At 55.7% G+C, this 14,370-nt stretch overlaps 1 protein-coding gene across 1 annotated transcript in view; it reads left to right on the top strand.

The window, feature by feature from the left end:
• ZNF423 (zinc finger protein 423) overlaps positions 1-14,370 on the top strand; it is a 160,428-nt gene that overhangs the window by 26,947 nt on the left and 119,111 nt on the right. Inside the window, exon 3 of the mRNA XM_028094544.2 lies at positions 5,844-5,928. Coding sequence (XP_027950345.1) covers positions 5,844-5,928 — 85 coding nt within the window. The remainder of the gene's footprint in view (positions 1-5,843; positions 5,929-14,370) is intronic.

Below are 14,370 nucleotides of genomic sequence, written 5' to 3'. Positions count from 1 at the left end.
GGCCTGGAGCCTGCGTGGCTCTTGGGTGTCAGGCAGTACAGGCCCGGGGATTCCCAATGACTGTCGTCTGTTTCCAGACTGAGGAGGTGTCAAGTGGATCTCGGGAGTATCTTTCCCTCGAGGGCCACTGCTGGTGCCCCAGGCAGTAAGGCAGAATTTGGAGGAGGGCCACCCGCCGCAGGGGCCTGCTGGAAGACGGGGATGTAGCCCTGGGTGTTCCGCTGTGGGAGCAGATGTGGGATCAGAACTGGGGCCTGGGACTTGGAGGTGAGAATGAGAGAGAAGGCGGGCTGGAGAGAGCGGAAGGAGGATGTACGGAGACTGCCTCTGGGCAGGGGTCCCCTAGGACTCCCACCGCAGGTACTGTGCCCCGGCCCCGGTCACCACCTCTCAGCTCTGCTCAGCCTCCACTGGTGGGCGGGGTTAAAAGGAAAATCTTCCCTCCTCCAGGACCCACCAGGGGTTTGATTTCTCCGGGCCTCTGTCCTCGCCTATAAAGCCAGAGAGTAAGGGTGATAATGGTAGCAACAGATAGTGACAGGGTCTGTGTCCAGGGCTGACATCACCGGGCAGGCACCAGGGAGGGGGGAGTCCTTCTGGGTTTTTAATGAGCATGTGCTGTGATTGGTCGGTGTTCGTGCCTCACCCGTGGTTAAATATTGTGACTGTGCTGACCTCAGCATTTGGCCCTGAGCTTTGAGTGAGTAAAGGAAGTGCTGGGTGCACAGGGAACATCACTTGCTATCTCTCCCATTTATGATCACAGCTCACACTTACCGAGGGATAAGGATGTGCCGAGCACTTTCTATCTACGCCGTGACACTACCTTTACGGATGAAGAAACGGAGGCACAGAACCGCTGGCCGTTAATAGCCCCCAGCTGTCAAGAGGCAGAGAAGGGATTTGAACCCAGGGAGTGTGGGCCACAGCAGAGCGAGCTCTTGACCCACATTCTGCCTGGCTCTGGAGCCCATCCTGGTGGCAGGCTGGAGTGGGGTCTGGGATAGTTACCCCCCTCGTTCAGACTGTGGGACAGTGTGGCAGGGCTGGGGCCCGGCACACCCTCCTCCCAGGTGCACCCCATCCCCATCCCTGCCTTCCCACACTGCCCACCGTAGTGTGGGGGCTCCTGCTAGCCACGGGGCTGCTTCTGGTGCCTCCAAAGCCTTGAGCTACTGGGGCCTATCCCTCCCCAGTCTCTGCCCTGGATTCCGCATCAAGGACCGCTTCATGAAGCCCCTACTGTGTGGGCAATGGCTCTTTATCATTTCCATGGCAACAACCTGGGAGCTTTGCCGTGACCTCTGTTTTGGCAGAGATGGTCCCCAGGCTCGGAAAGGGGTAACCATCTACCCGGGGATGCACAGCTGTACCTGCCAGCTCAGGGATTCACACCCGAGGGGGCTTGTTTTCTGGGAGCCCAACAGGCCTTCCTCTCCCTGTCCCAGGCTTTGCGAGAGAGGAGGCGAGCAGACAATCACATCTAGAGGCCTGGGCAGATGGGCCATTTGCAGAAAGGAGCTAGACAAAGCGTGGAACCTCCCCAGTGGAGGCCCAGCCTCTGGGGCCTTGCCCCCTGCCTGGGCACGCCTGGGGGCAGGGGCCCAGCTGCCTGTTCGCCCACCCCTCGCTCCCCTAGGACTCATGCATACAAGAGCAGACTCTGGGGGCCGAGCGAGGGCTTGGGGGCTGGCAGGCTGGGACCCTCAGAAGTGTATCCATAGCAACCGGCTCTCAGAGGACTGGGTTCCCGTGGGGCCGAGGCTGCTGTCGGCTGGAGTGGGGAAGCATGGAGGCTCCAGCCCCGCCCCCTCTCCCTGCTCTGTTTATGGGTAGTAACAACATCACCCCAACTCTAGGCCAGTGTGGGCAGACTCCAGCCCTCCGTCGATTCCCCAGGCCCTCCCAGTGCCAGGTGGGGCAGCCTAGGTGCTCTCACACAGGTCAGAGGGCTTGGCCAGGCCGCACCAGCTCTCTGTGCCCTAGCCCAGGACCGTCCGGGGTGTTCTGGGACACAGAGCTGAGAAAAGCTGCTCAGAGAGTGGCCCAGGACGCAGCCTGCCTGGCATCAAATCCCTGTCCCCTTGCTCAGCAGTGCGGGGCTCTGGCCAAGTGGTTTAGCCTCTCCAAACTCCACTTTCTCCACCCTTAAAGTGGGGCTTACCGAATGATTGTGAGTCTTCAGAATGAACAGAGCCTGCACATAGTAGGTGCTCAGTAAACGTGAGCTGCCATCGCGACCGTGGAAATTCAGCAGCTATGGGCTGTCTTTCCTGTCGCTCCCACTCTTCTTGTCTCCTGTCTCTACTGGTCTCAAGTGTGTTCTCCCTCTGCCCTGCGCTCTTCTCGGAGGTTGCTGGGGGCCACACAGGGAGAGGCAGCCCCGGCCGCAGGCCCCAGGGCTCAGCTTTGGTTCTCCCGGGCTGGGCTCTGGGGAAGGGGCTTATGACAGAGGAGGCGCTTTGAATGCCAAGTTCTCTCTTTCTCTAATTATGTCTCCTGGTGGGGCCTGAAGCTCCAGAGGAGGAGGAGGGGCTCTGGGGGATAGAGAAGGGGAAGACAGACCAAGAGGAAGTATTGGAGTGAGGACGGGGTCTGGCCAGCATTGCAGCAGGAAGGAGACAGAGCGAGAGAGTCGTCATCTGCTTGTCCCTGAACTCATGTTCCACCAACGTGGAGGACCAGATGGCCCTGGCCAGGTGCCTTGCATGCAAGGCCGGAAGGGCCGTCTCTGTATGGGGGCCTCTGGGAGTAACAGACGTGCTTAGTGACTGTTGGTGCTGGTGAGGCTGCGCGTGTGGCAGAGCGTGGATGCCTGTGTGCGAGTGCACACGTGGACACTCGGGAGTCTGCTGAGACCGCGAGGGTGTGTCTGGAAGGGGTCTGTGCGTGTGCTTGTGTGGCTGTGGGCACACCGGGCATGACGGATGTAGCTATCGGCGGTCCAGTGACAGAGTCGAAAGCCTTTGTGTCTCAGGGTGAGTTTGGATATGTCGACGTGTGTGAGCTTGTGGTCGTGAGGACGTCCCCACTGCTCTGTGGGTGTTGTACCTGTGTGTCTGTGTTACAGGGAGCAGGTTGCTGTGTGTGGTGGTGGGGGCGGGGGTCTTATGTGTTGACAGCGAGTTGGGGCGAGGGAGCGTACATACGTCTGTTTGCATGTCTGTGTGTGTCCTCGTGGGCATGTACATACCTGTGCATGCAGGGTGTGTGTGTGTGTGTGTGTGTGTGTGTGTGTGTGTCTGTCTGTGTGTGTACATCCAGGCTCTTGTGGTCAGCAACGTCCCTTCCCTTGGGAATCCCCTGGAGTCTTTTTCCCCATCAGGAAGGGCCCAGTTATCAGCAGTCTTCTTCCTGCTGCCGAGGGGCTGGCCGCACGCTGGAGGAGCCCTGGGGATAGCTTCTCATTCTGCTCGGCCCCTGGTGATTTTTTTTTTTACCAAGCATAGAGACCCCCTTCATTCACCTGCCCCTAGGAGGAACAACCAAAATCACCTTGATCGTGGCCCGTCCTCCGCACTGGGCTGGACCAGCCATGGCTATGGTATGGCCTCCACGGACTTCTACCCAAGCAGAACTGTGGAGGGGGTACACGGCCTTCCTTGTGCAGCAGGCCTTCTCTGGGCTTCCTTGGTGTGGAGATCCTGGGGTGTGTTTCATTCTCCCTCATCCCTCCCTTCCTTCCTTCCCGCATCAAAGGGGTGGGGTACACATGTGGGAAGGAATGCATGATTTTGACAATGGAGAGACCCAAGATCATTGCTCTCCATGAGCACGGAGGTGGAGTTGAGCTGAGATGGGGGCTTTGGGCCTGTGTGCCTCCAGAAGACCTCAGTCCCCACTGTCTCCTCTGACCTGAACGTCTCCTCTGTCTCTTGTGTGGCCAGAATCCCCAGCCCTGTTTGGCCCTCCAGCCTCATGCCATTCTTCCCAGGGCATTTCCAGGCTAAATGCCTGCTTCTCGGCCACTCTTCTGAACCCCTGGGTCTTTTGCAACATTGGGGGAAGAGCCCCGGTCTTATCGGAGCGGGTTCTGGACCCTGAGCAGAGACATTGCCTCTGGAACCGAAGCTCCCAGCACCAACAAAGACTGTTGTTTCTTCACTCGTGTGTTCCACCAGCATTTGCTCAGCATCAACAACCGCTGTAATAAAAGTTAAGTCATTATGAGGCGCTCGTTCTGGGCCAGGCCCCGTGCCCGGTGCTGAGGATCCAGCGTATAGAAGTCATCTTTGGTTCTCTTTGTTCCTTCTGTCCTAGCAGAGTGCTTTGCAACATAGTATTTGCAACTTTGCTCATTTGTTCAACAGATGCTTCCCAAGCAGGGAGTCTCTGCTGGCCGTGGGACCTCACAGGTGGACGAAACACATCCTGGGCCTCTGGGTGCTCGTGGTGCAGTGGGGGGAGCAAACAAGTCAATTAGACACAAAAATCCATGTGCTGATGAACTAGATGCTTAAGCATAAGCTTGGGGGCCTGGGGAGCCCCTGAACTCATCCCTGGGTGGGAAGAGGAGGCTTCTCAGCAGAGGTGACATTTGAATGGAGTCTTCAAGGATGGAAAGGGTATACTCCGAGTGGAGGACACAGCGTGGGCAAAGGCCTGGAGGTGGGACTCTCGAGGGAAGCTGCAGATGTGCTTGGAGCCACTGTGGGAGCTGAGGCACTGAGCCCCCTGGTGGTTCGTCCTGGCCGCATCGTTGAGGGTTGGGCCTGAGTGTCTAGCCAAGAAATCCAAAGTCCTGCTCCCTTTTCCAGGGGTGGAGGGAGGCCCCATCGTCCCGGAGTTGAAGTGGTCTTCAAAAAGCTTGGATATTTTGGATTCCAGTACCACCCTGTCCCCTTCATAAAAACCCACAGCCACCAACCTTCCCCCACACAGGCAATACTGCCCCTGTCCACAGGGGCCTGCTTTCACAACCACCCAGCCAGGCTTAGCTGTTGAGAATGAGCTCCACTCTTTCGAATGGGTCTTCAAGAAGCTCTGAAGCTTCCGATGATCTCCATTTTCCTGCTCCCACCCCCTCAGGGCAGCTGATCTCAGCTTCCTGTGTGCGGAAGCCAGCTGTAGGATCACTGTGGCCTTGTGAGCCTAGGGCAAATGAGGAATTCCTCAGTTACTTCTAAGCACTAGGATTGGCAGGAGCAGTGTCCCCTGCTCGGCCACATGGTCCTTAGGGCGGGTAAAGAGATAGAGTAGTTGAATGCGTGGAAAGATGGATGTATGGTTGGCTAGGTGGGTGGGTGGGTGGATGGTTAGAGAGAGAGGGTAAGTAGATGGATGTAGGGGAAGACGGACAGATGAACAGGCAGATGGATGGGTAGATGGAGGGTGGATGAATGAACGGGTGGATGGGTAGGTGTGTATAACTAGATGGATGATAAGGTAGGTAGGTGGATTGATGGGTAGATGGATGGGGGTGTGTGTAGAGTTGGATAGGTGGGTAGACAGTGGGTAGGTAGATGGATGGATGTTGGAGAAATGGATGGATGGGTAGCTAGGGGATGCATAGATGGATCTGAGCATGCTCCAAGCAGGGCAGCCTCCTTCAAACTTCCTTTCCATGGTCATACTCTGTGCTCTCACCTTGGGATGGTGATTCCCATCATGGCAATTTCCCCACATCTAACAGAGGACAGCTCCCTTAGAATCTAGCCCAGTCCCCATCCCTAGGCTGGAGAGCTGGATTCAGAGGCAGGTGGGAATTGAATGGCTCAGCGAGACCTGGGAGGGGATCAGAGCCATTCTGGAAAGTCTTGAGCCAGGACTTCCAGGCACTTTTGCTTTATGCTCTTTTCTACCTCCTGACTATCTAATTCCTTTCTTTTTTGGCTTCCAAACAGAAAAAGACATACCAGTGCATCAAGTGCCAGATGACCTTTGAGAACGAGAGAGAGATCCAAATCCATGTTGCCAACCACATGATTGGTAAGAGAGCGTTTCCTCCCACCCATGCTGGGGCCACTCACTGGGGTCTGAAGTTTGTGGTTCCGATCATCATTTCACAGCTTTTAGGGCGAAAGATGGAGTCACAACTGCTGTTTCAGAGACATTTCAAATGGGAGTAAAATGTAAGAGCTGAGCACTTTCTCCATCCAGCCTTCTTGTCGCAGCTCCACTCACATTACAATCAAACTTTTGACAGTCTCTTCCATTTCCCAGCATAAATTTCCCTCCATTTCTGAAACGAAGTGCTTTCCAGTTGTCAAGCACTCAGGGGCAATTATGCCTCAATTTCGTATGTCATGACATTGAATAGACTTAACTGCTCACATTTCCCCGCTAAATGTGGTGAATTCCTCAGGCACATTGTCAAAACAGAGTGCTTACAAAGTTATTTCAGTGCTTTTCCTATTCCTCTTCAAGTAGTTTTGGACTTTGGAAAAATCAGCCTTTCCAGAGGGGGACTTGCAAAGCGCCATAGTGTTCTCTCTTGGCCTGAGGTACGGAGGGAAGGCGTGTGCCTTGCGTGGATGGGTGTGGTCTCCCTGGCGGCTGGGGATGCCCTCAGTGTAAGAGGGAGTGCGGCTGGATTTCCGGTGAGCGTGGGGGCTTGGCCCTGGGGGGCGGAGGACTTGGCGGTGAGCGCTTTGGGAGCTTCTGGAATCCTGGTGCCTCGGGTCTCCAGTAGAAGGTTGATCTCCATCTCCAAGACCCCTGCAGTCTGAGCAGTGAGGCTTCAGGTGTGGGTTGAGCATCCTGACCCTTCACTTCCTCTAACATCTTTCCGTTATAGTCTTAAAAACAGCCATGCCGACAGAGAACTGTTTTACAAAACCCTTAATTGCATACATTCGAAGAGGTCCATTAACCGTGCAACTCGGTGCACTCTCATGAACCGGGCACACCTGTGTAAGCAATAGCCCAGTGAGGAAACAGAGCATTTTCGCATCCCTCCTGACCCTTCTGGGCCCTCCCCCACCCGCAACGAAATGTTGTCACCCTCCTGATGTCAAATGGCGTAGGGTTTTTTGGGCCCATTTTGCATTGGATGTAAATGAAATTGTATGGTCTCTGCTCGTTGGCATCTGGCAGCTTTGGGTCATTCATGTTCGTGCCTGTAGTTTGCATGTCACCCCTTCTCACGGGTGTGTACTATTCCGTCGTGTGAACACTTCATTTATCTTGTCTGTCTGACTCTTGCTGGGCTTCTTGGTCATTTCCGTGTTGGAGTTGTTTCAGATCGTACGCTGCTGTGGACCTTCTCGTATGTGGATTTTGGTGAGCAGGTGCATGTGGTTTGAATGGGAAGATCGGTAGGGCTGGAATTGGCGGGTCATGGGATACTAGTAGGTCACCTTCAGTAGATACAGACGGACAGATTTCCAAGGCAGTTTTGTGAAACTACCGTCCCACCGGCAATGCAGGACAATTGCTCCACGTCTGGGCCACCATCCATGTTTTCCGCAAAAGGAGCGATTGCTAAGGTCCTTCTTCAGTGAAATCGTGCTCAGGGTGAGGATGGTGCCCTGGTCCCCCCCAGCGGCAGCCTTGGCACACTCGGTGGGTTTGGGTGTCCGGTGTCCCGGTGACGCCAAGTGGTTCCCCTGAAGGTGTGGACCCCGACCACGTGCGGGGTGGGGCTCACCCGTTGGTGAGGGGACCTAGGGTGCTGAGGAGGGGCAGGTAAGGCCCCGGGAGTTCAGCCTGACAGGGAGATTGGTGGCTTTTTAATTTCTTCTGTTTGAAAGCCCCCTGCTGAAGTAGAAGGAGGAAACTATCCTGTCAGTCACCGGCTGCTGAGAGCGCTTTCATGGGAGTGTCAAGGAGGTAAAGATGAAGATATCTAAAAATGTTTGCTTTTGTAGCAGGTGTTAATGTGTGTGCCTGTTTGTAAGCACGAAGGGCGAGAGCCTGGCTAATTGGACCACGGTGATTTCAAAGGTGCTTCCCCCACACACCCCCCTTCCACCTTTCCTTCTGTGCAGAACCCGGAAGCCACGTGTCCTCAGGTGGAAGGCGAGGGGGTTGCTCCTAACTAGAGAGATGGGCTGGGCAATGGGAAAGGGGGGCTGGAGGGGCATCTGGAACTTGGTGCGAGCAGGGTGCCAGGCTCCCAAGGGAGGCAGTCCCGTCTGGGGGCTGGGCAGGGCCCCTCACCCCAGCCTGCTCCGCAGTGCCGTGAGCTGGTCTGGTTCCCAGGACACACGGGGAGCAGGCAGCAAGTTGCTGCTGGTCTCAGAGCCTGAGATTCTGAGTGAGACGTTCACGCATTGCAGAAAGTGTCACCATGCCGTGTCCCCATGCAGCATGGGCTGGGGGCCCCTTGTGAGCCATGCCTCTGGTTGCAGGGTGCAGTCTCTTGCTCTAACCTGCCCTTCCCACCTGCCGGCCCTGCCCTGGCCTCATCAACTCCATTTATCAAAGAACGCTGACTGAGCACCTCTTGCATGCAGAGTGCTGGGGTGGTCTCAGGTGATCCAGGGAGAAGGGGACCCGGTCCCCGCCCTCAGGGACCTTATGGCACCCTGTAGGAGACACCATGGCACACACATCATGCCAGGAAGGGAGGTGTCACTGGGTGAGGACGCTGAGCCCCACCACATGCCAGGTACCCTAGGTGGGTGCTCTCCTCCATCTCATCGAGGAGCTTCAGTGATGTATCCAAATTCTTCCAGAGATGAAGCAGCAGAACCGGGGTCTGAATTAGGCTGGGCTCTCTCCACTGTGTGTGGCTCCCTGCCCAGGGTCTGTGGTGGGAAGGACCCAGTGCTGCCCACAGGGGAAGCTGACAGCATCCGCATCCAGGTACGCAGAGTGCCGGGAGGTTGATACTCCCGGAACGAGGACTGCTAGATCCAAGGAGGTCCGTCAGAAAGGTCTGGGTGTTGAAGGCAGAAGAGGAGTTTTCTCTGTGGCAGGGCCCATCGCTGGCAGAGGGTGTAGCTTTGACAAGTAAGGCCGGTCACCGGAGAACAACAGCCTCGGAGGGCTCAGCAGAAGCAGGTCCTTGCAGGATGCACTGTTAGATGGAGGAGGCGGCGGGCAGTGTCTGTGGGAGGACTGTGGGGTGAGCCAGGCTCAGAGGCAGGAGCAGAGGAGGGAGTTTGGGGGGCTACAGGAGCCCGACCTCGCTGGGATGGAGGCCTCTCATGTGGGAGCATCGTGGGCTTTATTTAGGGTGGGGAGGTAGACTGGGGCCAGGCCACAGAGGGCCTTGAATGCCAAGTTAAGGGGTTTGGGTTTGGACTCGACCCTGCAGGCTAGGGTCCAAATCTGGGGGTCCCTTGGCTGATGTTGTTTTGGCTGCTCTTGAAAAACCAGAAGAGGGGGCCGCCAGGGCCCTGAGTTCTCATATGGGGCAGCTGGGATCACGTGTTCCCAGGCACCACAGTCCCCACCCATCCCTATTGTATTTTAGGGGCTGCTTTGCTCATTTGTGTCCCCAGCCTGGTCCCCGTGGGCACCTGAATGTGCAAACCTGGGCTTAGGCGCTAGGGAGCCATTGAAGGTTTGGGAGCAGAGTATGGCCTGGATGTAGCTGAGTAGTTGAGGGAGATGAATCCAGCCACAGTGTTGAGGGGGAAGCAGATAGAAAGGAACAGAGATCTGCCTGGCCTGGCCCAGAGGTGGGGGGATGAGGCCAGGAGAGAAGAGAGAGGTTGGTGATAGAACCGATATTTGGTTTGTGCGGTGTACCTACTTGGCCCTGGTGGCTTGGGGAAGGTGGCAGGGGGCAACGGTGGGGGATAGGAATGGAAGAGTAGTGCGCCCGAGAGCCCCAGCTGGGGCTGGCTCCGAAGTCCCAGTAAATCTGTTGGGGCCCAGTGTCCCTGTGGACAGCTTCCCCTGCTAAATGGCCCGAGGCCAGAGTGGATGCCTGCAGCTGGTTGGGGGCAAAAGCCCCCCTTAGCAGCACCAAGGGGACTTGGCGGGTAGAAGTGGTACTGTTCAGCTTGATGGCCTTCTCATAAACGTGGGGCGCGGGGGGGGGTCTGAGGCTGGCCTCCCCAGGGACCCGGACTGCTGGAGCCCTCCCCTGGGGGTTGCTAAACTGGCCTTTTTATAGCAGGGGGGCCTCTTCGTGGCTTTGCAGCCTCCAGACCCTGGGAGTTATGATGACTCAGGGACGCATCTCCTTGGGAACATTTTCCCAGCACCCTCTCCTGGCTGCTGCTGGCCAGGGAGTGATTTGGAGCCGATAGAAAGGCAAGAGTTTTTTGAGACCTTTTCAGCAGCGGGGTTGCCTTTGAAATCCCCCCTCCCCACAGGGAATGAGGCCCCCTTCTCTGGGCTTCCCCCAGCTTTTGAAATGGTTTTAAACACCCCCTTCCCCAGCAGGCACATCAAAAACTTGGAGCGGTCCACAGCCCTGTTCGGTGGCCTCCCGCAGGGATGACGTGGCCCCACCCAGCTGCCCTTATCCACCATCCACTGCCTCCACATCTGGAAGGAGGGCCCCCTCCTCGCCCCCGAAATATCTCTGCACAAGGCCTGCCTTGGGCTTCCTGTGGCCTGGCCCAGAGGCAGGGCCCCCTTCCAGTGGCTGGAGCAGGGGGGGCGTGTCTTCCTCTGCGTGTTGAACATGTAGACACCTGAGGCCTCAGACCCCAAAGAAGCCGATTTGCCAGAGCTGGGCCTGCCCATTTCTCAACTGCCCGTGGACGTTTCTCCTCTTGGTTCCTGCCGGGCGTGGCTGGATAAGGGGTCTGAGAACTTGTCCTTGAAATAACGGACTTGCTCTGACCCAGGTCGGCCCTAAGGGAGTGACTCAGCCTCTGGGCCCTGGTGTCTTTACCCAGGGCTTCACAGGCCCCTGGGGAGAGCCCCGAGGAGGGTCAGGGCTGGGAAGGGACAGTCCTCAGGGAACCTTGACAGGAACGTTCACCCTCTATGTCCTTGGAAAGTGCCTGCAGACTCTGGCAGGCAGCCAGCCAGGCCAGAGTCAGACTCGGCCCAGGGGGGCATCAGGCATTCTGGGGATGTTGTTTTCCTGGTCACATCAGCCCCATTCCCTGGGTGCCTCTGAGGGCTAAGCTTTGCTGTCAGGGGTGAAGAAATTGAGGGCACCTGGAAGATCAGCCTCTCCCACCTCCTGCTCGGGCCTTTAAAATCCTGCCCCCCTGTCACATGCTGGGCTGGTGGTCCTTGTCTGTCGTCGCCTCCATAGCCCTTCCGTCGCTCGCTGTGGCAGGATGGGCCATGGTCCACATGGAGGGTGTGTGTATGTGTGGGGGGGCTTCTGTCTTCTAAATCTTTAAGAAGCACAGCCCTAGAGGCACACTGAAAGCCACCTTGCAGACCGGGTCCCCACTCTTTCTGCGGCAGCTTGCATGCCCAGGACCCATGCTGAAGACCTGGCCTGCAGCATTTGGGAGGGAACGGGAGGTCTGGTGTGGAAATCAGTGTCTCGGCCTCCCACCAGGGAAATACAGAACCCCTCAGATATAACTGAAGAGGAAAACACATGAAAAGGACGAGAAGAAGGGGTTCCTGTGTACTCTCTACCGCAAACACATGTTGCTGAACGGGGCTGTGTTAGGTGCTTCCATGGTGCTTTTGATTCAGGGAATGCTGGACCTAAAACATTTGTCTGCCCGTAGGATGTGATGAAACCGTCTCCCTGTCCCCTCAGAGATTACATTTCAAGTTCTGGAACTGCTCTGTCAGAATGACAAGCCTGTATAGACAGCGTATCATCCAATTCTTTTTACGTTTTTTAATTTTAATTTTTCCAAAATCCTCGTAGCAGCCCCCAAGGATGAGAGGAGTCAGTTTCCCTGACTTTGAACCTCATTGATTGGTTTGAGGAAGCTGTTGATCAAGCACTTTGGCTTATGAAGGACTCATCAATTCTGGATTTTAAAATAGTGGAAATGTTCTTGTTTTCATAGATTTCTTCTTTTTATTTTTTTAAGAGGGGGAAAGGCCTCTGTAGGTGGGGTTTCCTCTAATAATAACCTCAGTTCAGTAAAAATGATTGAGATCTTTGGAGGAGCTCAGTGAGGAACCTCTCGTCTCATTCAATTGGGGTGATAATAACCCCAAAGGAAAAGTTCTATGTAATGTCACAAGTGTGAGATACGGAAGCTCAAAGGATAGGCGTGTTGCCGAATCTGGGCGTCCAGGAAAACTTCCTGGAGGAGGTGACACCTAAGAAGATGGGCAGTAAGGTGGAAGGGGCGTTCCAGGCAGAGAAAACAGCAGAAGCCGATTCATAGAGAAGAGGCCCATGTAGTATGTGGGGGAAATTACAGACAAAGCAGTGTTGCTTCAGGAAAAATCATGAGACAGGAGGTGGGCAGATCACAGAGACAGTGCAGTGGGGTCAGTGAGAGAAGATGAGGGTGTTGGTTAGGAGGGTGTGGGTTTGAGAAACATTTAAGAGGCAAAACCAGCAGGATTGGGCAAAATTGAATGGATGTGGGAAGGGGAGAAGTCAGGAATGACTTCAAGGTCTCAGGGGACCAAGTTTTGGGTGACAGGTAGAAGATGATACTGTGCCTGAAGAAGAGCTGGTTGTTGCAGGGCTGGCAAGGATGGTCCTAATAATGACCTTGCAGGTGAGGCTGACTGAGTACTGGGCCCAGGTAGCCGTACCTGCACACCTGCCGTCACACTCACTCCTACAACTGATGAGGGGTCACTGTTATTTTTCCTCTTTTGGACGTGGGGAGCTCAGGGGACTCGGCTGTTGTCAGTAAGTTGCAGAGGGGGGATTGGAATTCAGGAACTCATGAAAACTGAGTTCAGTTTTCATGTAACTGAAAAGTCCCAGGATTCCTTGGGGAAGAGGCTTCTGGAATCCTCTGAACTCCGGCACTTGAACGCTCATCACACTCCAGGGGCTTGAGTTTATGTGTGATCTGACCTTGCACAATATGCTCATGGGCGATCCGCGGGCTGGTGTCTGGCTGGCGGTCACCCACATGGGCCAAGGGCTCAGGAGAGAGGCCTGGGCTGGAGAAGGGGTCTGGAAGCATCCACAGATATGCTGAAGGCAGCTGGGAGGAGCATGGTGTCATCGGCAACGAGAGAGCCGAGTACTTCCGGGCAGCACTGCAAAAGGCCACAGAGAGGCCCACAGGAGGGAGGCTGAAGAGGGTCTGCTGGACTCTCCTGGGCAAGAGCAGGGTCAATGGAATCAGATGGAGGAGGGAGCTGGGGGCTACGTGGGGGAGACAAGCAGTGTCACGTCGCCTTGCCAGGTTCCAGGCTGGAAAGGGAGGGGGAGAGGCAGGAGCTGCTGGGGTCCAAGGGTCCCAGGAAGTTTTTGCATTTTTAAGAGGGAGACACCAGAGTGTGCTTCTAGGCTACGGGGAGGGCATCACTGGGGAGAGGAGGACGAAGGTCGGAGAGGAGCTATAGGGGTGGCGCCAGTCCTGGAGGGGCAGGGACCGGGGCCCCGGCACCCTCTTGTGTGGGCCTGCCCACAAGCCTGGCCTTCTCTTCTTTTCGTTGCCACGGACGTGGCGGCTTGTCCTGCTGGATGGACTTTCCCGAGTGCCCTTTATGGTCATTTGGCTGCTTGGGAACCGCTGATGCATGGGCAGCGTCCCTTGCATCTGCTTCTGGCTGAGGCTTACTGGAGTGAGGGCAGAAAACAAGGGTCCCGTGGTCTGTGGTGGCCCCAGGGCTCGGCCCCCTCTGCCCTGGGCTTCCAGTAGGGTGCCAGAGCCATACCCTGGACCCCCTTCCTCAAGTGTCTCTCGGGCCCAGTGGGGAGGGAGGGGGAGACCTCCTCTCCCAAGAGGGTCGGGATGGCCCTCACTGGCCGATCAGTTCACAGGTCCCTACCCGCTCTGGCTTCCAGCTCGTCGGCCTGGGGAGGGGGTTGGGGAGAAGGGAGGTGGTTTCCCAAAGACACACAGGTGCGCTGCAAGACTGAGTTGGAGTAAGAATCCAGAATCACTGATGGGAGCATTTTCTAAACAAAGACTCCTTTAGGAAGTGACTGATTTTAATTTATCCAGTAGAGCTTTTTTTAAAAAAAAATTTTATTTAAATTCAATGTAGTTAACATATAGTGTGTTATTAGTTTCAGGGATAGAATTTAGTGATTCATCAGTTGCATATAATACCCAGTGCTCATTACATGGAGTGCCCTCCTTAATGCCCATCACCCAATTACCCCATCCCCCTAGCCTCCAGTAGAGCTTTATTAAGCACCAACTGTTTGCTCCATCTGCTGTAGGTATGAATATTAATGTGAAATAGAATATGCAGGTGGACGCGTGCGTGCGCGCGCGCGCGCGCACACACACACACACACACACACACACACACTCAGAATGTAGAACTCTACAGTCAGTCACAGCGGTTAAGAGCACTCCCAGCTCAGGGTTGTGTCACTTCACGGCCAACAAAACTATCTGCCTCTGTATGCGTCAGCGCCTCATCTATAAAATTAACCCCACCCTAATGGTATAC

The sequence above is a fragment of the Eumetopias jubatus genome, unplaced genomic scaffold, assembly GCF_037043125.1.
Source record: "Eumetopias jubatus isolate StellerSeaLion01/CBP00866 unplaced genomic scaffold, mEumJub1_p1.0 scaffold_10, whole genome shotgun sequence".
Lineage (NCBI taxonomy): Eukaryota > Metazoa > Chordata > Mammalia > Carnivora > Otariidae > Eumetopias > Eumetopias jubatus.
Note: the sequence above shows the minus strand (reverse complement) of the source record. Positions and strands in the feature narration are given on the sequence as shown.